Source organism: Podarcis vaucheri (assembly GCF_965113315.1).
Source record: "Podarcis vaucheri genome assembly, chromosome: 8".
Lineage (NCBI taxonomy): Eukaryota > Metazoa > Chordata > Lepidosauria > Squamata > Lacertidae > Podarcis > Podarcis vaucheri.
Window position 1 is genome coordinate 9,080,301 of NC_138766.1, and position 23,730 is coordinate 9,104,030.

The 23,730-nt window shown below is 42.0% G+C and overlaps 1 protein-coding gene across 6 annotated transcripts in view; it reads right to left on the bottom strand.

The window, feature by feature from the left end:
• AKAP11 (A-kinase anchoring protein 11) overlaps positions 1-21,857 on the bottom strand; it is a 43,043-nt gene extending 21,186 nt beyond the window's left edge. For 4 of the 6 annotated variants that reach the window (XM_082234150.1, XM_082234149.1, XM_082234148.1 and 1 more), the window contains exons 1-7: positions 21,772-21,857; positions 15,865-15,962; positions 15,471-15,581; positions 12,433-12,477; positions 12,069-12,200; positions 8,368-8,632; positions 2,194-6,823 (exon numbers count right to left, since the gene is read on the bottom strand). In XM_082234150.1, coding sequence (XP_082090276.1) covers positions 2,194-6,823; positions 8,368-8,632; positions 12,069-12,200; positions 12,433-12,477; positions 15,471-15,581; positions 15,865-15,924 — 5,243 coding nt within the window. In that variant the 5' untranslated portion in view covers positions 15,925-15,962; positions 21,772-21,857. Of the gene's footprint in view, positions 1-1,541; positions 1,887-2,193; positions 6,824-8,367; positions 8,633-12,068; positions 12,201-12,432; positions 12,478-15,470; positions 15,582-15,864; positions 15,963-16,525; positions 16,597-21,771 lie in introns of those variants that run through there. The other 2 variants (XM_082234147.1, XM_082234151.1) reach the window with 2 other exon arrangements.
• Positions 21,858-23,730: the final 1,873 nt, after the last annotated feature.

The window sequence follows — 23,730 nt, forward strand, 5'->3', positions numbered from 1 at the left end:
CGGCAAAACCCAGAAGTAACGTGCTCCATTACTTCCGGGTCTTCGCGGAGAGCAACCCGAAAATATTCATCCTGAAGAATACTTCAACCCGAGGTATGACTGTATTCTTGTTTCTTTCCTATTTATCTTCTTTAGATTAGTTTGGCTTTGATTGTCTTTTATGTTGAAAATTCTTAATAAAAATGATTTTAAAAAATGAAATTGAACTGCACAGGCAAATAAATGTTGTTCCTTTGCAGATTGACTTGTATTGAAGCTGGTCTGCAAATGGATGTATTTCACTTGATGTAATGGAAATGAGACAGGTAGGCAACCCTACTCACCTATCTACAGGGACAGAAAGAGGTTGGGATCGAGTTCCCCACCATGGCCTCAGAGGTACCTTGTATTTGGCACCAGCTGAATTCGTATATTTTTATCCAAGTTTTTGGGGGTTGGCTGATTGGGTTTTGGCCACCTGCAACTGAGAAATTCCTGCCTGTGGCATGCCTATTTTATTTTATTTTAATCTGGTTTAAATTTCTTATACTGTGTTTTTATAGTTTTAATGGATAAGTAGCTATGTTTATAAACCACCCTGGGATCACATGTGGTAAAACAATGGTGCACAAATCAAATAAAGAATACATACGGAAACACACACACAAACTATTTCAACAAGATCAAAGATGCCTTCATTTGAAAAAGAAAAGCAAACATTTTGCTAAACCTCCAGAATCATTTCTGCCAAGTGAATCACCTAAATTTATCGAGACTGTATATTCTTCAAAAAGAATGAGACTGGTTTCATATCACAGTGGGTCATTTAAAAAATAATGATGAGGTACTAAACTGTATAATAAGGAACTATGCCTAGAATAGGGATTCCAGCTAATTTACTAGCAAGTTCAGTCACATTTTAATGTCATCTTTCATACTGTTATTTCTTTAAATACGTCTATCTTCATTAGGCATTTAACATAGTTTCTGTGGTGCTACTGACCTTGCCAGTGATCAACCTCACTTCCTTTTGACTACTGTCTGGTCAGGCAGAAATTGCTAATTAATTAATTAATTGCCGTATTTACTCGAATCTAATCCTCACTTTTTTGGCCATATTACGTTGTGAAAATTAAGGTGCACATTAGATTCGATGGCACATTTACATTCGCCATCAAATACATTTTTTGGTTTCAAGGTTCTGAAAATCTAGGTGCGCATTAGATTCGATGGCACATTAGACTTGAGTAAATACGGTAATTAAATTTCTATATTGTCCTTTATCCAAGGATCACAGGGCAGTTTGCACACTCTTTTCTCTCTAGATCTCATAACATAGTAACAAACAAAAATAATACCTGCCCTCCATTGTTTAATTAGCCAAAGACCTGGGAGAAGAGTAACACATGTGCATGCAGAGCACTGGACACATTGACTTTTCTTCTAAGAAAATATTTCTTCTACCATGGGAACCGCAGGAAACATACAACAACTAAGGGACAAAAGTGGATTCTACTGAAGTTCCTAAGCTGTATTATTAATGGCCAAACCAACAACATATAACAAACTGTGCTTTCTATTTTAATGATAAATTTGGAAGCAAGATAAGGGAAACAGCTTCAACAGTATTCACATAACCAAGGAAGGATCATTTCAACCTTCACAGCCAACACTTACGGAAGTTTCAAAATCAGCTTCTGTTTACCTCAGGATTTTCTTTGATCAAATTTATTAGGATTTATGAGTAGCTCAGCAATACTATTTTCTACATAACTACATGTTCTGTGCTTTAATTTGATGTTTCATGTATCTCTCTGCCACCACCTAAAAGATTATCCAAACCTGGATGTGACTTAGCAGAAATCAGTGATGTTTTATCTTCTACCATTTATGCTTCACAATGGCTTCTACGTTTATGTTAGAGCAAAAAACGAGAAACAAAAAGTTGGCCAAACCTGAAAGATGACAAATACTCTAAGGTTATCACCTGCATTTTAAATTTACTTAAATCCTAGCACCCTTCATGAACACAGTAAACAATTCTTCCCATGGCAATACTATTAAATGCCCTTGTTCTTAAGCTTTATCATAAAACGAAAAGCTACGTCCTTATGACTTTCTTGCAGAAATTAAAATTGTACTAATACTGAAAAATGCATATAGTTTTCAGCACCTTACATATATTAAAAGCAATATAAAATAATTTAACTTTACCTTATGTTGGCAGGTGGACTAATGTTTGTCATACAGGAAGTCATTATTTCTGTAGTGAGGCTTTCAGCAAAGCTGACTCCATCCTGGCCAATTCCACTATCCGCTGTCAAACTTGTGTTGCTAAGCTGCCTTTCTGCTTTGTCAAAAACTGTAGCAACCACATTTTCAGCAAATACTACCTTCTCATCCATATTAATATGAATTTTTGGAATATCCAGGTGAAGAATGCGAGATTTAGGACAGATTCCACTTATTCTGGGAACCTGATGAACTTGAGAGTGGAGTTCTTGCCGAGTCAGCTGCAAAGATGAACTTCCAGCACAGTATTGATGCTCCTTCATACTACAGTATCTGCAGGCTGTTGCAGAAAATGGAGACAACTTTTCTGCATATGTTGTTCTATCTCCATTTGTCCAGTTTTCAGTAGTTTGCAGCGTAGCAGATTCCAAGCTAGCTTCTAAAGTGTCATCTACTACCTTCCTGGCATACTGTTCAATGGCATGAATAATGCCATTTCTGTAGGTAGGTTCATTTAAACTGCCTGTACTATGATAAAGCTTTTGTTTGCAACAGAAAGGAGAAAGTGCTTTAGAAAATGTTGCTTTAAGATCAGTGACTTGATCGTTCTTAGATTTTTTATACAAACAGGAATCAGTTAAAGATTTTGACAGACAAGCTCCTCTCATTATTTTTCTTCTGACATCAGATGTTATGCTACAAGCAAGGGATTCTGAAAAATCTAGCAACTTTGTACATTCAGTTCTGTGTGTGCTACATTTGTTTCCACAGGCTTGCTGCCCCAAATGACAAATGTTACCTTTTTTCTGTTTCTTTCCATCCACACTCCGATCAGCCTTACTGTTTACCTTTGAGCCCTCGGAGGGAGCTATTTTACTTTTATACTTCATCCTGAGTTTCCCAGCAGCTTCCTGCATTCCAGATTTTATAGATCTGTAAGCAAGTCTACTGGCAAACTGATCCATTATCAGTTCACTGTGGCCACCTTCTCTTTTCAGAATACGAATTATGTGATCTGCATATTCATCAGTTACACTCTCACAACTTGGATATTTAGAGGTCAGACCTGGAGCTTCTGGGTGCTGGGGTAGAGAGAGTATAGAAGAGTCTGTCTCTCGAGACCCCTGGTCTGCCCAGGGACACCTCATGTCTTTGGACCAGCATTTATGAGTGTTTCTTTTAGGACGAACACCATCTGCCCCGCAGTTCACTTGCTTCAGCCTTAGAAGCGTGCAATGTTTGGATTCAACTATTTTCTTAGCTTCACTAATGACCTTTCCAGCCATATTACCAGCATAAACCAACAACGTATGTAGGCTGGCTTCTGAAACGTTCACAAATCCACTATGCCCACATCTTTTATTTTCCGCACTTATTTGAAAGCATTTATTATTCTCCATTTGAACCGCTTTATAATCTAAATGTGAAGCAGCCATTTCGGTTGCCACAGCAATTATGCGAGTGGCTAGATGATCAGCATATTCTGTTGTCCTTCCTGATGCTTTCATTCTCTCGTCCAATGCTACAGGCTCTTCATCTTCGCTGCTTTCAACTTCCTCAGAGAGAGACCGCATCAGTTTCAACATGAACTCTTCCTTTTCTAAGTCATGACGTTCATTTTCATACACTCCACCGGTTTCTGATCGGTAAGGGGTAGAAGGGGGCGTCGCGGGTGCAAACTCCTTTGCTAGTTCACCTTTCAGTTTCTTTGATAGCTTTCTTAAATTCCACTCTGAACTCGTTTGGGTTGCTATTAAAGGTGTCGGTGGAGGTGTGTCTGGTAGGACACAAGGAGTTTCATCTCTGATACTCAATTTGTCTTCCATCTGAAATGCATCTTCACCGTTAGTTGCCACAGAAGTGAAGGCATTAATGCTAGGAAAAGTTCTTTCAGGACCAAATGTAGAGTAAAGTGCAGAGTGCCCTGCTGATTTGTATGTGTTGTGTTTTCCCAGTGGGTTGCTTAAGGATTTTGCTGAACAGCTTTCTGCATCTGGAAACTCTTCAGCAGATTTCACAAAAGTCACTGCAGAACAAGGAGATGACGTGGATGTGGAAGTCCTGCAACCCATATGTCTCTTTTTCCCCTGAATGCCATCTTTAGACCCTGAAAGCAGACACCTATTAGAGTAAACTGGCGATACATGAAATTTAGATGAGCTGTTCAAGGGCATCTGCTGCTGTCCTACAATTACTGGAATACTTTTGTTTGTTTCTGATGCTTTTATTGCACTATGCAATTCTTTCCTATTGCTTTTTTTACTGGTTCCCAATCCCACACAATATGCTAATTTCTCACCGGTAACAGAACATGCAGACTTAGTCTCATCTACAGACTGTTTCACTATTCGCTTGGCTAAATAATTTGCAAACATGTTCTCACAGGCATCTTCACCAATGCATGGCAAATATGACGTTTTATCCAATTTTAGTATTTCTGTGTATTGCTCTGCATTTTTGGATGTCTTGGAAGAGGTTACTGCTTCATATGCCTCTGTAACAATCATATCTACCATTGTTCCAGAAAAATTACCGACGCTTGGCATCCTAGTTGTTAAGTCTGAAAATTTACTGACTTCAGGGCTATTTGCTTGCTTAAAGTCACTTTGTGTACATACAATATGTGCATTATATTCACTGTTCTGACTGCTATCTGTCGTCAAGTAAACATTTCTAACTGATGTCACTTCATCTTGTCTTTTTTGTGTTGCACAACACCGCTCTGCTGATTTTTTATAAAATTTCAGACTGCCTGTTGACGCTGAATGTTTCCTTACCTGTATGTCATTAAATAAAATCTGATTTTGACAAAGTATGCTTCCAGCTAAGGGCACCGGGATTGAACTTGCAATGCCAGAAGTACAGAACAAAGCTTTATGGACAGTATATTCCTCCCTGAATTCCTGTATTGAATTCAAGGCTATTGGTTCTTGATCATGAAACTCAGAGGAAGCATTGGAGGGCTGTGTTGACTCCAAACTACTTTCTGCACCTATGTACTTTATATTGTCCGTGGAAATACTAATAGCTGCTTGTGTTGTAAATGCCACCTCAACCTGTGATAACTCAATAAAAGCTTCCTGAATAACTGACTCAGACAAGTCTTTGGAATATGACTGTATAACTTTATCATCATAATGGAAGGACCAGTTCTGAAAAGTTGTAGGAGTTGATGGGTGTGAAAACTGGCACACTTCCATGATCCCCTCAAAAATTAGTTCCTCAGCCAGGTTTGCTGCAAATTTTGCAACTGTGTTGGTAAATATTTGTTGCTTTACAGAATGTAGCTCTTTTAAAGCACCTGTTAACGCTTCACTCACCAAAAAGCCTGCTAGTCCATTAATAGCTTTCTTCTTCAGTGAAAAAGCTTGCTGCCTCCCAATCTCATAAAAAGCCGTTTGAAAGATGGAAGAAGTCAGTTTTGCAGCCAAGTGACAGAGTGCATTAGTACATGAAGAAACACCTTTCTGAAGATCTTTAAAAGCACTGCCAAAACTCTTCTCAACGAGCTCTGATGCAAATTTCTGGATGTGGTCTTTAATCATTAGTGATTTGCATTTAGATTTTTGTCTGTTATCTAATTCTTTTCCAGAAGTTTCCCCTTGGGTTTTTGCTGACTGGGCTGTTTCTTCTTTTGAGACAATCCTATTACTGTTAGAAAATTCCTGTGTGCATCTACATGACGATGGAGATCTGGAATTAAAGACCGAACCTAAGATTTCAAAGGAAATATTATTTGCAAAATCTGAGTATGGGTGACAAACCAGATTGTGCTTTTGGTTAATGGCATCTCTACTGACACCCAACTGACAAGGACACTCTGTTGAAAGACAACTGCCTAATGGACTGAAAGCTGAAGATCTGATAGGGCTGAACAAGCCTCCACTGTCATCCCCTGATGTTTTCAATGGCCGGGGGGAATCAGGAACATCCAAGAGGTTGCTATATGGAGATTCTGGTTTGCGAGGAGTTGGCTTCCTCACATTGGCTGGAAGAGTGGGATGATCAACCTTGAACCTTTGAGGATTCATTGCAGTGGTTGCCGAGCGTGGCCTTTTATGCGAAATCGTTTTCAGATGAGATGGATGTTGAAGGACAGGACCCCTAGCATGTTTACAACCACTCTCCAGTGTTTGTTCTTGTTCATCAAATTGGTCAAAGCTATCGAAAAATTCACTTACTTCAGAGTCTGAATCCTCTATGCCATCTTTCATTACTGGGATTTTTGGTAGCTGAAGTTTTGCCTTTAGGCTTCTCTGATACCCTTCTTCATCTAAGAAAATGATAGGGCTTGGGCTAGAGCAATCTGACTCTGAGGATTCAGCAGGAGAGGAAGAAAACAGTGTTTTACATAAAGCGTTAACATTCTGCTCAGAAGAATTCTGTGGCCTGAAGAAACTCCTCTGCAGCCAAGGATCCGAAACAGAAGTTGTGACAGAATTTCTTACAGAAGACGACAATTCTTTTAATTCCAAGATGTTAACTAGAGAAGTTGATGACTTGACAGATGGCTTCCGATGTAGAAAATGAAACTTTGGATCAAGAGATTCCAAACGTTGAACAGATATGGTCTGCAAAGCAGCATCTTGAAGTTTCTCAGGTGTAACTAGGCCTGTGCCAACAGGGAGGGAAAGGAATAGTTAACATACAGCACGTCTGAAAGCAAAAGATTGCAGCTGTAGCAGAAATAGGTTAATAGCATAAAATGTACTTGAATTTTGGTCTGATCAAAGATTGGGCAGCCCAATCCTATTCATGTTTACTCAAAAGTAAGACTTATTTCATTCAACAGGGTTTATTCCCAAGTAAATATGAACAGGATAAGAAGTAGAATTGTCAGTGAAATTCTCCCAAGTTGGGCTCAAAGAACAACTCTGAAGGCTTGGAAAAACCACCTTGAGTATGAAGTGAGCATAAATCTTGGCCACATAAGAAATCCTGTTTTTATTCTTGACCAGCATTTCCCATGTCCGAAATGACCCAATCCCCCGACCCCCGCTTCCCTTTATTTACCTGGCCAATGGCGCCAGTACCGGAGACACCTGTGTTGCACAGTGAGGTCTGCCCTGCCCCCATTTCCTCTGTCTACCTGGTGCACAGTTTACACAGTGGCCCAGTTCACATGTCATGCTAAGCCAAACCATGGTTGAACATGAATGAGTGCTGAGCATTGGGAGAGGAGCTCATAGCTACATTGCTTCTCCCCGGTTGTTCTGCTGCTTCATTATGCTGAGCTAAGCCATGATTTGGCATAGCATGTCATCCAGACCTGGGCTTGTGGTTTAGCTCTCCCAGACAAACAATGAGCCACAAACCATAGGAAAACCTTTGTTTACAGCTCGTGGTTAGTCTGGAAAGAGATAAACCAGGAGCCCAGGTTCAGATGTCATACCTAGCCAAACTATGGCTTCATTCAGCATGGCGCAGCAGAAAGACCACGGTGGAGGAAAGTGGCTACAGACTCCTCTCCTATAGTCTATATATGTTCATGTAAAGCCATGGTTTGGCTCAGCAGGATGTATCAGAACAACTGGGCAAGAGAGACGACACAGACTTCTCTCCTCCCTTCTGCTGGCCAGATAAGAGAAAGGCAAAATGATATTTGGAGGAGAGGAGCACTGAAGAGGAGGCTGTTTTGGGGACAGTCCTCTGTGTGTCTCAGAAAATGTAAAGTTCTTCCATTTTTGTTGAAAAAGAGCTTGGATCACCTCTGTGGTGAGATGGAAAGAACCTGCCCATCTTTACTTAAGAAGCTACTAAAATCTTAAAGTATCAACAACTTATACATCTCCTTTAGTAGAAAAGGGTAAGACTGATAATTTAGATTGACAGCTTGGATTCTACTTCAAGAACATCTCATATTTATGCAATCACAAACTGTTGCTTCAAGAAAAAGGCCAGAGATTACACAAGATTTACAAAATCTGAGCAAGCATAGTCTATTATTGTTTATTAGATGGGTCATTCCAAAAAATCAGAGTTCATCACAGGGGCTAGTATTGCTTGATAGGTTTTTTTAAATATATATATAAAAGATACAGAAATCAATAGACTACTGTATATACAAGTATTTCACTTTTAAAAAGCTAATCATGATATTCAATCCCTTTAAATCCCAACTTATTTACGCTATCAGAATATTGCAGGAACACTAACCAGAGTTTATCATTTTTGTGGGCTCATCTTCATCTAAATGTTCTAACGCAGTAACGAAATCATCCTCAATTGATGACACTGATTGATTAGTATCATCATCCTCAGCATGGGGTATGATGGACAGGTGCTTCTGCAATGAGCGTATTTCCACAGTACATCTTATACCAGCAGCATATTTACTCAGTAAAGTAAATAAAGAATCCACCTCGTGTCTTGCAAATGATGGAGACAATTTCATCACACACAGAATCCTTGAGGGGTAATTCTTGAGAAAGAGAAAGAGAGAGAAAATGTAATTTTACCCATTCAAAGATTATTCCTTCTTTTCTAAACTGCAGTGACATCAGTTAAGAAAATAAAGTGAAGTTTCTGCTAATAATTTCAAAAAATTAAAAGCATATTCCCTGAGTATAATGAGGCACTCGAATCTATTTACCCGTCTGCCCTGACCATTGTGTGTGGAGATTTCAACGCTCGTATAGGAACAGATGACAACAGTCTACACACTCATTTCAACCAATTTTTGGACACTGAAGAACAGACGGATATTGGCGCGACACGTCTGTCCAAAGATAGTAGAAGTAATTTCCCAGGTCTCTGCTTAGTGCAGGCTGCTAGACGGAGGGAACTGCTGATATTAAACGGCAATATAGAGGGGGACCGCCCCGGGGAATATACCCATTTCTCCAAGGCTGGGGGAAGTGTTATAGACTATATCTTAATCTCAAGATTTGCTCACAGCTTTATAAGGAAGTTTCAAGTGGGCCATAATACTCTGAGTGATCACCTACCTCTAATTTTAGAGCTTGCAGGCGGGCCTTTTGACTATTCTATTGCCGAGCCACAATATATACCTTCTGTAAATTTGGATATACCAGCCCCCAAAAGACTCAAATGGTCCCCAATATTGAATGAAAACCTAACCCTCCTTCTTCAGTCAGTGGAGTTAAAGCTTATTCGCTCCGCTATTGTATCAGGAAATTCAGCAGCTGCGATTATGGAACGCTTTAAATTACTCTTGGAAAGATTGAAACCCCATTTAACAACAGTGATACATAGCTCCGCTACAAAGAGGGCAAAGGACGGAGCTAGCTGGTTTGACCTGGAGTGCAGGCAAACAAGGAGACAAATGAGAACAGCCTACCGGAGATACAGGAAATCAGGGACTGCTCTCCTACTTAATGCTTATATTTATCTGAGACGGTCGTATAAACAATTATTAAGGAGAAAGAAACTGGAAGCTGAAAGAGCCGCATGGCACAGGTTGGTTAAGGCATCGCACGAGAAAGATACTACTTGCTTTTGGCGAACCATATCTGGTCTACTGGACCAGGAGCGCACTAATTCCATCTGTACAGTGGAACCAATGGAGTGGTTGCGCCATTTTCAATCTTTGTTCTATGACCAGGAAGCCCAACATTACAAACTATGCATTCAACTGGAGGACCTACCTCATTGGCCAGCAGTAACTCCGAAGGAAGTTGAGAACTTAATCGTACAATTAAAGAACAACAAGGCCCCAGGGAATGATTACATCCCTGCCGAACTTCTGAAGTCCAACATTGGCTGGTGGGCCCCCCTGCTGGCGTCTTTATTTTCTGGGATCGACTCAACGGGTTTACTCCCAGATGGTTGGACTGAGGCAATAATTATCCCAATCTACAAAAAAGGTCCCATGACAGATCCGGCGAGTTATAGACCAATCAGCCTTCTGCCTATACTCAGCAAACTATATGCCAAACATCTTTATACCAAGCTAACTAGCTGGCTGGAAACTGAAGCTATTCTAGCGGAAGAGCAAGCGGGTTTCAGGCAAGGCAGATCCACCATAGACCATTGCTTCACCCTAGCCTATTTAATTGACAAATATGCCAAAAAATCCCGTGGGGTGTTATATGCAGCCTTTATTGATCTAAAGGCTGCTTTCGATTCAATTCCACGTGTAAGACTCTGGGACAAATTGAGCACCTCTAGCATAGACAAAAGACTATTATTTCTGATCAGCTGTTTATACAAAGACACGGTGCTGCATGTAAGAACTTCGTTAAATGGCCATCTTATAGGACCAGTTCCTGTCAGTAAGGGGGTCAAGCAAGGCTGTATCCTGGCTCCAGTTCTATTCAACATCTACATCAATGATATGGTTAACTGTTTGTCATCTCCGGACTTCCACGCCCCCAAACTGGCTGACAAAGCAATATCAGTGCTTTTGTACGCTGACGATGCGATACTCCTATCCCGAACAAGAATAGGTTTAAATAGGCTCATAGATGAATTCTCAGCATACTGTAGAAGAGAGCAACTTGCAATAAACTATCAGAAAACCAAAATCATGGTTTTTGCAAGGAAACACAGACAGTACAGCTGGAGGATGGATAACCAGACAATTGAACAAGTCAAAGCCTTCAAATATCTGGGTATCGTTTTCCAGTCGACCGGGTCCTGGGATGTCCACCAAAAATGTGCCAAAGAAAAAGCTGCTCAAAGCATCAAGATGCTGTCCCGCTTCTTCTATACGAAGGGGGGCAGATACATCCCAGCAGCCCTTGAAGTTTATCAAGCAAAACCTCTGGCGCAGTTATTGTACGGGGCGCAAATCTGGACGGGGACCCATTGCTCCAGTCTTGAAACTGTCCAGTCCAAATTTCTAAGGCAAATACTCGGTGTCCCCCCCTGTGTTCCAAACGCAGCATTGCGACTCGAGGCCTGCCTTCCATCTGTGGAAACTCGGACCTGGCAGAGAACATTTAATTATTGGCTTCGTCTTAATCTGAATCCTCCTGGTCTACTGCCGTTAGTAATGCAAGACCCTCACGAAAGCAAGTGGTTTAAAACTGTGCATAAAAAACTCCTTACATGCGGTCTGCACTCACAGTCCCTACTATCAATGGGCCTCATCAAAGCAAAGAGTCTAATAGGCCAGCGCCTGAAAGACATCGAACGACAAAACAACCTGACTATCTTAAAGAAACTGTGCCCATGGTATACCTACTTTCCCCCTTCTCATTTTGACTCTCCAGCCTCATATTTGTCTAAACTAACCATCCCAAAATACAGACGTGCCTTTACATTGGCTAGATGGGATGTTCTTCCCTCTGCTGTACTCGAAGGTCGTTACCAAAAGACCCCATTTGAAAAACGACTCTGCCCATGTGGAGATGGTAACACGGAAACAGTGTCCCACGTCCTTTTTTCTTGCCCTCTTTACAAAGACCTAAGGAATGAGATTATTACTCCACTCATTCTCTCCAACCCCGGCCGTTCAACAGACATTACACTGCATTTTCTATTATCTGATACGAACAGTCAGATAACAGAGAAGGTCGCGAGGTACATCGAGAGAGCTGTGAAATTGAGGGCCACCATCTGAGTGACAGACCTGTTCACCCGACGGACCTCCTTTTGTCTGTTCTTTTCTTCCTTTTATCCCTTTTCTCATTTTTAACTTTTGTACAGCTGTGGCCTGTTGGCTTTGCTAATAAAGTTTTGATTTGATTTGATTTTCCATTATCAAAATATTGACTTTTAACTTTTTTAGCAACACTCCCAGCCTTTGACAATTTGTAGAACTGAGTAATACACACACACATTTCATATTTTATATTCAGAATGTTGTGTCACATTAATGCAATTAATTTGAAAGGCAAATTAAATGAAGTATATCACCAATCATACATTTTTGTATTTTAAATCTCTCTTACCTTCTGCTTAAGAACACTGGTCTCCAATGGTTTATGAATATCCTTTAGAAAAATGACATCATTTTCATGTAAAGTGCACAAATGGAGGGATTTCAGAAGATCGGGGAGCTCAACAGACATGGCTGCCAATTCCTAAACCAAACACAGAGAATAATACACTCATGCTAGGAAAACTTTCCTTTAATGTCAGAGGACTTGTGGCAAACTCAGCCGAGCATTCTTTCACCCAGCGCCTCTCAATCACCTCCAAACAAGGTTTGGATGCAGAGGTTATTGTGCTGGAGTATCACCAGTGGGCATATATCATGGTGCTTTCCCAGTTTGCTCTGCCAATCAACTAAGATATCTTATGCAGACACCATACCTTAGGAGCAACAGCTGTCTCATCAGCAAAGCACAGAAATGTGACCTGTAACAGAAATACATATATGTTGTATAAGCAAATAGATTTGTATCAAAGCTTTCAATTCTACACTATATAGATGTAGAACTATACAGATATAGAATAGAATATCGATTTCCTCTAAGACACATTTTACCACGAGGAGATGGGTGGGTGTACTTTATTACTTATCCATATTCCCAGAGTGCATACTATTTCTGTTATTAATATGCAGTTTGGCACTGAACAGAAATGGGCTGCCCAGTACCTTTCTGTGAGGTGTACATGGGTCACATAATGACCAAATGTGGTGCATCTGAGATTCTGAAGGGGTATGCATACCCCCGACACACACCCTTGTATGTCCCCTGCAAAAAAATGACAAGGAAAACAGTGGGCAAAGAAGCTCAAAGAAATACTGTTGTGCTACAGCCAGGAATCTTACCCTTACCTAGGCAATTCAGCAGGGTAAACTCAGACCAGGAGACTGAGCAATTGTTTGATTACACTCAATTGTTCAGTAAGTATTTTTAAAACACTGAAAATTGTTCTGTACTCCAATTTATTATTTGGTTTTATTTTTAGGATAAGTTTTTGAAGATTCACTATGCAAAACTTTTCTCACAACAATATAATGGAAGGTTTTTTGTTTGCTCACAATGCATTTGGATTCCTCTTAAGGTATCATAACCTGGTTATCAAGGAGCAGGTTTTCATCTATGCTCAGCACTATTCCTGCCACTTCCCAGAGGAGGAAGAAACAAGTGGTGGTGGAAAGTGACTCCTTACTGAGGGGGACAGAGGCAGCAGTGTGTAGAGGTAACAGGATATTCTGGGATGTGTGCTGTCTTCCAGGTAAAGATTCAAGATATGAAAGACAAGTTGCCAAGTCTTAGAAAGCCTGCTGACTTTTACCCTTTCCTTCTGATTCATGTGGGTATAAATGATACTGACAGACAGGGACTACTAGGCAATGGGTAGGAAGGTGAAGGGCCTAGGAGTACAGACAGTTTTTTCATCACTGCTTGCTGTTGAAGGTCGTGACCCAGGAGGAAAGAGGAAAATACTAGAAAGAAAAAACTGGCTGTGCTGGTGTTGTTGTTGGGAAAGATATGGTTTCTCGGACCATGGTTTCTGCTATTGCACCTCAGAGTACATCATTATTATTAAGACAGTGACTGGCAACAATGTGCTTTCTAAGAGTCTTGTGAACCTGATCTTGAGAGCTTTCAACTAAATCCTCAGAGGGAGGGAGACAATATTACAGACAACAGGGGAAACCTGGTAATGGGGACTTCACAGGAATGGTGCTACAGGAACCTACTAATGGGTAGAAAAGACAAGAAGGAAGCTGCTGGATGGAATAACTCATGGTTTCAGTTTTCTATATACTGATGCATACAGCATGGGAAACAAGCAAGACGAATTTGAGTTCTTACTAAAAGGTAAAGGGACCCTTGACCATTAGGTCCAGTCATGGCCAACTTTGGGGTTGCGGCACTCATCTTGCTTTATTGGCCGAGGGAGCCGGCATACAGCTTCCGGGTCATGTGGCCAGCATGACTAAGCCGCTTCTGGCGAACTAGAGCAGCGCATGGAAATGCCATTTACCTTCCCGCCAGAGCGGTACCTATTGATCTACTTGCACTCTGACGTGCTTTCAAACTGCTAGTTTGGCAGAAGCAGGGACTGAGCAACGGGAGCTCACCCCGTCACGGGGATTCGAACTGCCCACCTTCTGATCTGCAAGCCCTAGGCTCTGTGGTTCAACCCACAGTGCCACCCGTGTCCCCTGAATTCTTACTACAGTAAGTTTTTACTACAGGATAGCAAATATTACCTAATAGGCATTACTGAAACCTGGTGGGATGAGACTCATGACTGGGATGTAGAAACCTGCTCAAAAAGAATAGGCCAAGCAGGAAGGGAGAAGGAGAAGGAATAGCATTATATAAGAATGATGTGCACACATGTGAAGATACCTATGACCTGGAGCATGGAATATTTGGGTAAAAATTGTAAGAGAGGGAAACAACAGTGACCTTCCTTACTTTGGGTGTCTGCTATACTCCTCAAAGCTAGACTGAAGTCTTGGATGCTCCCTTACTACAGCAGATTACCAAACACTCAGAATGATATCTGTTGAATATCTGTTGGAACTAAAACATTGCCAAGTATGCAAGGTCTACTAAATTCCTCCATGTGGTCCACCAAGAATATAAGATCTACAAAATGCTATGCTAAGCTGCATCAACAGAAGTGTAGTCCTGATAAAGGGAATTAATGGTACCACTCTATTCTGCCTTGGTCAGACCACACCTGGAGTCCTGTGTCCATTTCTGGGCACAATTTAAGAAGGGTATTGACAAGCTGGAACATGTGCAGAGGAGGCTGACCAAGATGATTAAGGGTCTGGAAACCAAGCATTATAAGGAGTAGTTGAGGGGGTTGGGTATGTTTAGCCTGGAAAAGAGGAGACTGGGTAGAGATATGATAGGCATCTTCAAATAGCAATGGGTTATTACATGGACGATGGAGCAATCTTCTTTTCTCCTGCTCCAGAGAGCAGGATACAAACCAATGGATTCAAGTTATAAGAAAGAAGATTCTGAATAAGTATTAGGAAGAACTTTCTGACAATTAGAGCCATCTGACGGTGGAATGGATTATCTCATATGGTGGTACACTCTCCTTCATTTGAGATTTTTAAGCAGAGGTTAGTTGCACATCTCTGCAATTCTATATAGATATCATTTTGAATCAAGATAGCAGGCCACACCTTTCAAAACTACACTGATTTTTTGCTTCTTAGAATTCCCAAGCAACATCAGTTACAAGGTTGCTAGTTAATTATACAAAACATAGCACAAGCCTCCACTGCTAGTAGTATACTCAAGCAGCACACATTTATGATGTCTTTATAATGAGCATAAAATCAATATTTGCTAGCATGGATGTAAGTGAAAAGCATTTTTCAAATTTATTTTTAAAAAACCTGATGTGTAAAAACAAAGCCAAACCTCATTGAAATTGTCTTTCTCTGCCTTCAACTCTTCTGCTGATACTGTGCATAATTCTTTTTCACTTTGCAACAATGCCTTCATGGGAGGCATTGAACATTCACCAAAGCTCTGGAAAAAGAAAACAGGAAATGAAAACACACCATATATTTTTCTAGCCTTTTAAGATTCAGGTTTTACGCCAGGTAACTAGATGTGTACATACACTCAATTCAGTCTAAAGGTAAAGGTAAAGGTACGCCTGACTGTTAGGTCTAGTTGCAGATGAATGGATATTTGAAAAGGCAAGAATGTAACATAATATGAAATATTATGTCAAACCTTTATCATGGCTACAAGACAGTACAAGATAGATTTATTCAACAACAGGATAGCCAAAAGAACAAGACTTCACCTTTCTCACTGGTACCCTTGACATCCTATGACTGCTTCGGATCCTGATAAGACCATCCATTGCTTACTTTTTGTTTCTAATGATGAATCCAACAACTTCTAAAGAAAAACAAAAGGAGAAAGCAATAGGATAACTTTACGAAATCAACTGCTGCTTACATTTTTTAATAATCATTTTGCTAAAAACAATGAAGGGTGTGAATAGCAGAAAATTAAATGAATATAAACGGCATGCTAGCCAGACAGCTTTGCCATTAGCAAATAGTCAGGATTATTTGACTAGGGATATGATCCTCACTATGGGAGAGACTCACTACAGGAAAGGTTCTGGTGTTGCAGATAACACAGGAACACATCTCTCGGATCATATACTTTTTTGTAGCAGATGTAGAGAATCCCTTGTTTTATTTTGCAATAGCTGAAAGCTGTTTTTAGAAAACTCAGGAGACAGAGTCCATATTACTCAAATAAACTCAGAGAGAATATGCTTAGAGAAACTAACAGCTTAGCAAGAAGATACTTAAAAGGGTACGATTTGTTAGCAGCAACAACTCAAACCCTCATTTTTGTCTAGGAGAGGAAAGCTCCCCATTTCAAATGCAGTAAGAAAGAAAGTGTAACTCTGAAAAATCTGGGTTTCTAAGGTAACCTAAATACTGTACCTTTAGAACATGGAAACACCTCCACTTGCAACTGGAGATTTTACCAGGTTTTATTCCTCCCAATGCACTGGCTATGTGTATTAAAATTGCAATAATTCAGTGCCAAACAAAATAATATCTGACCAGTCTAGCACTGCCATTCCCCAGCTGGTTGTGTTTACTTCCTGACTGAATATGAGTAACATGAATAGTATAACTGCAAGCCAAAAAAATGTGTTCCCCTGCCAGAAACTTGAACCAAATCAAAATTTGGGGTGGGATTTGGAGAGGACAAAACAAATAAGCTTTTTTGTATTGTTAATGCCTTCTATAAACACATTTATTCATAATGCAACTGTAATTAAAGGTAAAGGTAAAGGTACCCCTGCCCGTACCGGCCAGTCGTGTCCGACTCTGGGGTTGCGCGCCCATCTCGCTTAAGAGGCCGGGGGCCAGCGCTGTCTGGAGATACTTCCAGGTCACGTGGCCAGCGTGACGAAGCTGCTCTGGCAAGCCTGCACCAGCGCAGCACACGGAAACGCCGTTTACCTTCCCGCTATAAAGCAGTACCTATTTATCTACTTGCACTTCAGGGTGCTTTCAAACTGCTAGGTGGGCAGGAGCTGGGAGCTCACCCCACCATGGTGATTCGAACCGCCGACCATACGATCGGCAAGGTTTTACCCGCAGCGCCACCCGCATCCCGCAACTGTAATTATTAAACTATAAAAGGCGCTAGAGAGCACTTAAATTTTAGATGTATGAACAGAGCTTCAGTGCACTAACTAATCTGATTATTAATACTTTGATGAAAAATAAACAACTGGTATAGAAAAAGTAAATAAACAACTGGTATAATGTGGTAGCTAAGAATCACAAAGTTCCTAGTTTGACTACTGCGCCTGCTATGAAATTCCTAGTCTGTATGGTCAGGCTGAAACACAAATGACATTCGTCAGTGGCCAGCAGAGAGAGTGGGGGGGAAGCTGGGTCTTCAACCTTAGCAACTGCACAGCAACCAGAACAGAACACTTACATGAGTTTGTGTGTAAACAGGTTTTTGCTTACAAGGGGGCAAGGGGGTGGTGAGCTAAGAAGCAGGTGAGCAATGCCAGCAATCTAGACTTTCACTACTTAAACATGCAGAAATTTTGGGCCTATACAAATGGAAGATGTTCCCATGCAGGTGCAGAGAACAATATTGAGACAATTCAAACCTGAATCTTGGCAGGGAAGAACTGCCAAGACATTTGGATTTCTGACTGAGGCAGTGCCTCATCAGCCCATGTGTATATAAACAAAGCTGACTCTCAATGTCATTTCAGAAAACCAATCCACAAAAAGAACCACAATTTTTGAGGGTATTGCACAGCAGAGGTTTTGAAAGGGAGCACTTGAGGGCAGCACTTCATTCTCCCATCTTACTATTCTTTTTTTTTTTTCAAGGCTCCCTGGCCAAGATCCTATTTGTGAGTATTCCCCCCCCCTTTAGCGTGTGGATTAGGGTTAGTTAACTAAATAGGGTAATTCCTTCCCTCTAAACTCTATCCCCCTTTTCCAGGACTTCTTCTTCACAAGGAACCTTTGGACCTTCATTTTTAGGCTGGTTATTTGTCCTCATATTCCTTTGCAATGGAAAACCACAGGTTGTGTTCTGTTCATCTGCTATCCTTTCATCCATTTTAGCAAAGAAAGATTCCTGAATGATGTTACTCAGGCCTGATCCACTTGGCACACAAGCACTAGCCAGTTCCATCCCCAGACTGAGTGGTGACAATATACCTGACTGAAAATTGTGGGCAACGGCTATTTAGCAAAATACCTGACAGAGGAGAAGAGGTACCAGGAATAAATGAGCAGTTTGCAACTGCTGTGCACATGTCAGGTAAATTACCATCTTTAGTAAGGCCAATTTTTAAAATTAAGGGTTTTCTCATTACACAGAAGTCTGCAAAGAATGCTTAATTTTCAAAACAGGTTAGATGGCTCTGGTCTGGTTAGAAACTGCACTCTGTCACCTTGAAATCTCCTCCCCATCCCCTGTATTTCAAATGAGTGTGGGAGGCTGTTGTTACCTGGCAATAAGAAAAACGTACTCTGTCCAGTTCCTTTTAGTCTTTTTATTACTTTTAGTCTTTTTATTACTTCATGTCTACTGAGACAGAGGTCTTGTACTAAGAGAGTTTCCAAGGGTGCAACAAGGCCCAACAGGCAGTTAAAGATAACTTGAATTGCATATATACATACATATTCACTAGCAATAGCTGGCTCAGTAAGTTATAACCTTACTAATATTTTCATAGTGTGTTGCACAGTGCAATTCTATACTTAAACGTAAGTCCTATACCACTGAGATATTACATCTATCAGGATGGCCACCAGAAAACGAAGTGAAGTAGGAGCAATTATTTATTTTCAACAAATAGGCACCAACATTTATTGGCAAACCCTACTTGTCCTTTTGCGTTCTATATATTGATGATGAATTTTTATATAGACAACCCCCAATTTACGTGGGGTTTGTGTGCCAGGTCATCGTGCATGATGGCAGAGCATGCATAAGCCCATAATGCCCTCCATTCCACCAAATTCTGCATGCATGCACAGTCATGCACATATCGAATGTGTATAAATTGATCACAACCATAGTTGCTGAGATTTTATATTCTACAAGTATTTCAAGATACAGAAACCCCATTCCTCTTTACATCTAGTCATCCCAGCAATAAAGGCACCTCAGTTTTTAAAGGCATAAGGTAAACAACAGGTTGAAAGAGCTGAGACCAAGCTGACTGACTCTATACTCTTGTCAACCCAGTTTAGCTCAATTTATAAGAGCTTCATCATATGGTTTGAATTCAATCCTTTTTCTTTTTTTTTCTACCATAACATTCTACACTGCATAAACAAGTAATATATAGCAAAAATCTAAGCAGAGTGTGGCTTGAATTAGTTTCCTTGTTGCCTAAGCCTCAGGGCCTCACCAAAGACATGCACAGTCCGGGATTGCAGGAAAATTTGTCCCATTTTCTCTTCCCCCCCCCCATTGTTATTTGCCCCAAAGATGCCATGGGGCACCTTCAGGGACAAACTGCAACTTTGGAGATGGGGGGGTTGCTAAAAGGGGATGTGGGGAAACAAATTAAGGTCCTCCTCTTATGCTGCGGTCTGAGTCCAGATGAGATGACTTTATGCAGATGGTAGGGAGAAGGGGCACGTTATGTTTTCTGCCACCAACTTACTAGGTGGCTTTACCTTTTACCTTTTAGGTGGCTTCAGACAAGCCATTATCTCCCACTCTTTTAATATATGGATGGCTATGGCTACCTAAGGTGCACATGGACTTCTACTGGGTGGCAAAGAGATGCGGGTGGTGCTGTGGTCTAAACCACTGAGCCTCTTGGGCTTGCCAATTGGAAGGTTGGCAGTTCGAATCCGGACAACAGGGTGAGCTCCCGTTGCTCTGTTGCTCCTACCAACCTAGAAGTTTGAAAGCACGCCAGTGCAAGTAGGTAAATAGGTACCGCTGCGGTGGGAATGCAAATGATGTTTCCATGTGCTCTGGCACTTGTCATGGTATCCTGTTGCATCAGAAGCGGTTTAGTCATGCTGGCCACATGACCTGGAAATCTGTCTGTGGACAAACCCCAGCTCCCTCAGCCTGAAAAGAGACGAAAAAAGAGAGCTCCCTCAGCCTGAAAAGAGAGACGAGTGCCGCACCCCAGTCGCCTTTGACTGGACTTAACCATCCAGGGGTCCTTTACCTTTACCTACTGGATGGCAAACAGAGCCCCTTAAAGGGATGTGCATGGCTTTCTTTTTATTAACATTTATTGAATTTATATACCACCGTATACCCAGAGGTCTCAGGGTGGTTCACAGAACAAAATTATTAGCCACTGAGTCCGTTCTGAGGCCTTGTTACTTGCACAGGAGGCACTGAACGACTGGAGCAGGTTACCTAAAAGGCTGACTTCCAATGCAATGCCCAGTAAGGGCACCAACGGACCCCTGTGAGTTGCGTCCTGGCCTGAGGATGACCGGCTTGCACAGCAGAGGCAGGCTGGGGTGCCAAGAAACCCTTGCTGTGCTGGAACAGGAGAAGCCCCATCTTTACTGCCTTCCTGCCAGGTCTGACAAAGGCCTCAACTTGACCTCTTGGCCACTCTCCTGTTCGAACGGCTGTGCAATCCCAAAGTGGATTGTTTTGCTGTGTACGTTCCCAGTGTGTTTTAATTGTGGTGTATCTTTAATTACTCTGTATTTTAATAATGTTATGTGATTTTGATTGTGTGTGTGTGTGTGCATATATATATATATATATATATATATATATACATACATACATACATACATAAATACAGTGGTACTTCAGGTTACAGATGCTTCAGATTACAGACTCTGCTAACCCAGAAACAGTACCTCGGGTTAAGAACTTTGCTTCAGGATGAGAACAGAAATCATGCTCCGGCGGCACGGCAGGCCCCATTAGCTAAAGTGGTGCTTCAGGTTAAGAACAGTTTCAGGTTAAGAACGGACCTGCGGAACGAATTAAGTACTTAACCCAAGGTACCACTGTATATGTATATATGTGTGTGTGTGTGTGTGTGTGTGTGTGTGTGTGTTTATATCTATAATTATTTATAATAATAAATAACATTTATTATAAATAATAATGATTGCCCCAAGTGGATAATACATAATATTCATTACAATTATAGTGATGATTTATTAAATATACAAAAGTTACATATATATCCACACACACACACACACACACACACACATACCCCATGTATATAAAAAAAATAACAGTTTTGTAAAGTGCTCCGAAGCCACCTGAGCACTGAGCTAATTCACTGCTCCTACTAAGAATAAGAAAAGCAGCGGGCAAAGCGACCCGTCTCTCTCCCTCCCCCCCCCCCGTGACATAGAGACCCCCCTCCCCCCCGGTGCAGCTGCGAGGATCCCGCGGAGCATCCTCATCATCATGATGCGTGTCGTGGCCGCTGCTCCTCTTCCTGCCCCCCCCGGCCGGAATGAGGGAAAGGGGGGAGGGGTCCGGAGTGACGTCACGAGTGGCAGGAAGGAGCGGGGGGGGAGGCCGAGAGCCGGGCGGGGGGAGGGGGCGCCGGACCGTTGCTCTGAGGGGGAGGGCGGGGGGCGCGCGCAGCCCTCCCCCCCCTTCCCCGGAGTCACCTGTCCCTTTCGAGGGGGTCTCGACGCCCCCTCGCCCGGCTCAATTCCGCCCGCCCCGCCCTCCTCACCTGAGGCGTTTCCTTCCTTCCCCCCACAACTCGCGGACCATCGCCTTCGCCGCCGCCTCCTCCTCCGCCTCCTCCTTCTCGCGAGAACACACACAGGGACGCCGCCGCTAACGTTCGCCCCCCCCCCCGCTGTCACACACACACCCCGCATGCGCAGTAGCCGCGAACGAAGCCGCCGCGTGACGCTTGTGTTCCCCCTTCTGCCCGCCCCGGCCTGCTCTTACGTAAGCCGCCTGGAGTCCCTGTCAGGGGAAAAGGCGGGCTATAAATAAATGTAAAATTACTACTGTTACACTTCAGTCCAGCCCTCACACTGGTCGTTGGGCTGGTGCTTGTGGTTCTTTACCCCCACCCCCACAATATACAGTGGTACCTCGAGTTAAGTACTTAATTCGTTCCGGAGGTCCGTTCTTAAACTGAAACTGTTCTTAACCTGAAGCACCACTTTAGCTAATGGGGCCTCCTGCTGCCACTGCGCCACCAGAGCACGATTTCTGTTCTCACCCTGAAGCAAAGATCCTGAAGCATCTGTAACCTGAAGCATCTGTAACCCGAGGTACCACTGTACTAGAATATACAGTGGTACCTCAGGTTACATACGCTTTAGCTTACAGACTCCGCTAACCCAGAAATAGTGCTTCAGGTTAAGAACTTTGCTTCAGGATGAGAACAGAAATTGTGCTCTGGCAGCAGGAGGCCCCATTAGCTAAAGTGGTGCTTCAGGTTAAGAACAGTTTCAGGTTAAGAACAGACCTTCGGAACGAATTAAGTACTTAACCCGAGGTACCACTGTACTAGACTATACAAGCTGGCTCCTGAATAGCAGGGGGTTAGACTAGATAACCCCTGGGAGACACTTTCCCACTCCATAGCAAAGTGGTTCTGAGCCCGGCCCTGCGTTAGTCAGTGGCTGAGGAGGTCAAAAAAAGAATTATAGTCCTCCAATATATCTAAAGTCTTTGTAACATTATTCACAGCCTGCCAAAGAGTTCAAGTGTTTCCAGTGTTCTTTTAAATACTATCCATATTTGTCCCATTTTCTATTGAAGTTTTGATCCTCCTGATTTCTGATTTTCCCAGTCAATCTAGCCATCTCCAAGCAGCACTGAAGGATTTGCAACACACCCAACTCTCTCTGGCCAACAACCTGCATAAAAAGCAATGGATTCTATTTTAGGGTTGTATTCTCTCCAGTTTCAACCCAATGTGCAATTAAGGTCTAATATTCCTGAACAACACAGCAGGGTTGTTGTAAGCCAATCCAAAGTCTGACCCGTAGCATTTAGGATGAATTGCCTGCAAGCCCGTCTGGGGCATTCGCTACCTGGAATATGAATTTCGGGATCCGCCGTCTGCAACACTTGTGCTTTTGGGTGGCTAAGGGGTTGGGCCATTTCTAAAACCTTTAAAAGTTTTTACACACCTTTGTTCTGGGTCCTCACCCAGTGGGGGGGGGGCTGTTGCAACAGAAAAATAAACATTTCCTTGCTTTCCTTCTGTTGGTTCCTGCCTCCATTCATTTCTCTCTGACCAATAATGGGCTTAAGGGACACTGAATCCCTTGGGCTGTGAATGCCAATCCTAAATTTTTCAACAATAGTATGGGGGTCTTGGGTTGAAGAAAGAATCTGCTGTCATACTAGGCTGGACTTCCACCTCTGCTTTTTTTGCACTAGATCTTCCCATGGTCTTCACCATGTTGTTGTGGGTTACCAAGTGTTCCCCTAACATGAAACTGTTCTTTGTGAGCACACCTGAAGAAAGGGAAGAGGCTGGATGTGCTGTTAACTCCTGTTGGTGCTTTAGTCAGATTCTTCTCTTCTCCCCACCCCAAGATATTTTGAATAGTTATAGTTTGAGACGCAGCTCATGTTATGTCTTCTATGGTATGTGTTGCAGATGAGTCGAAATTAACTGTACAAATGTGTAAGATAAAACTAACATCGCATAAAATAAACT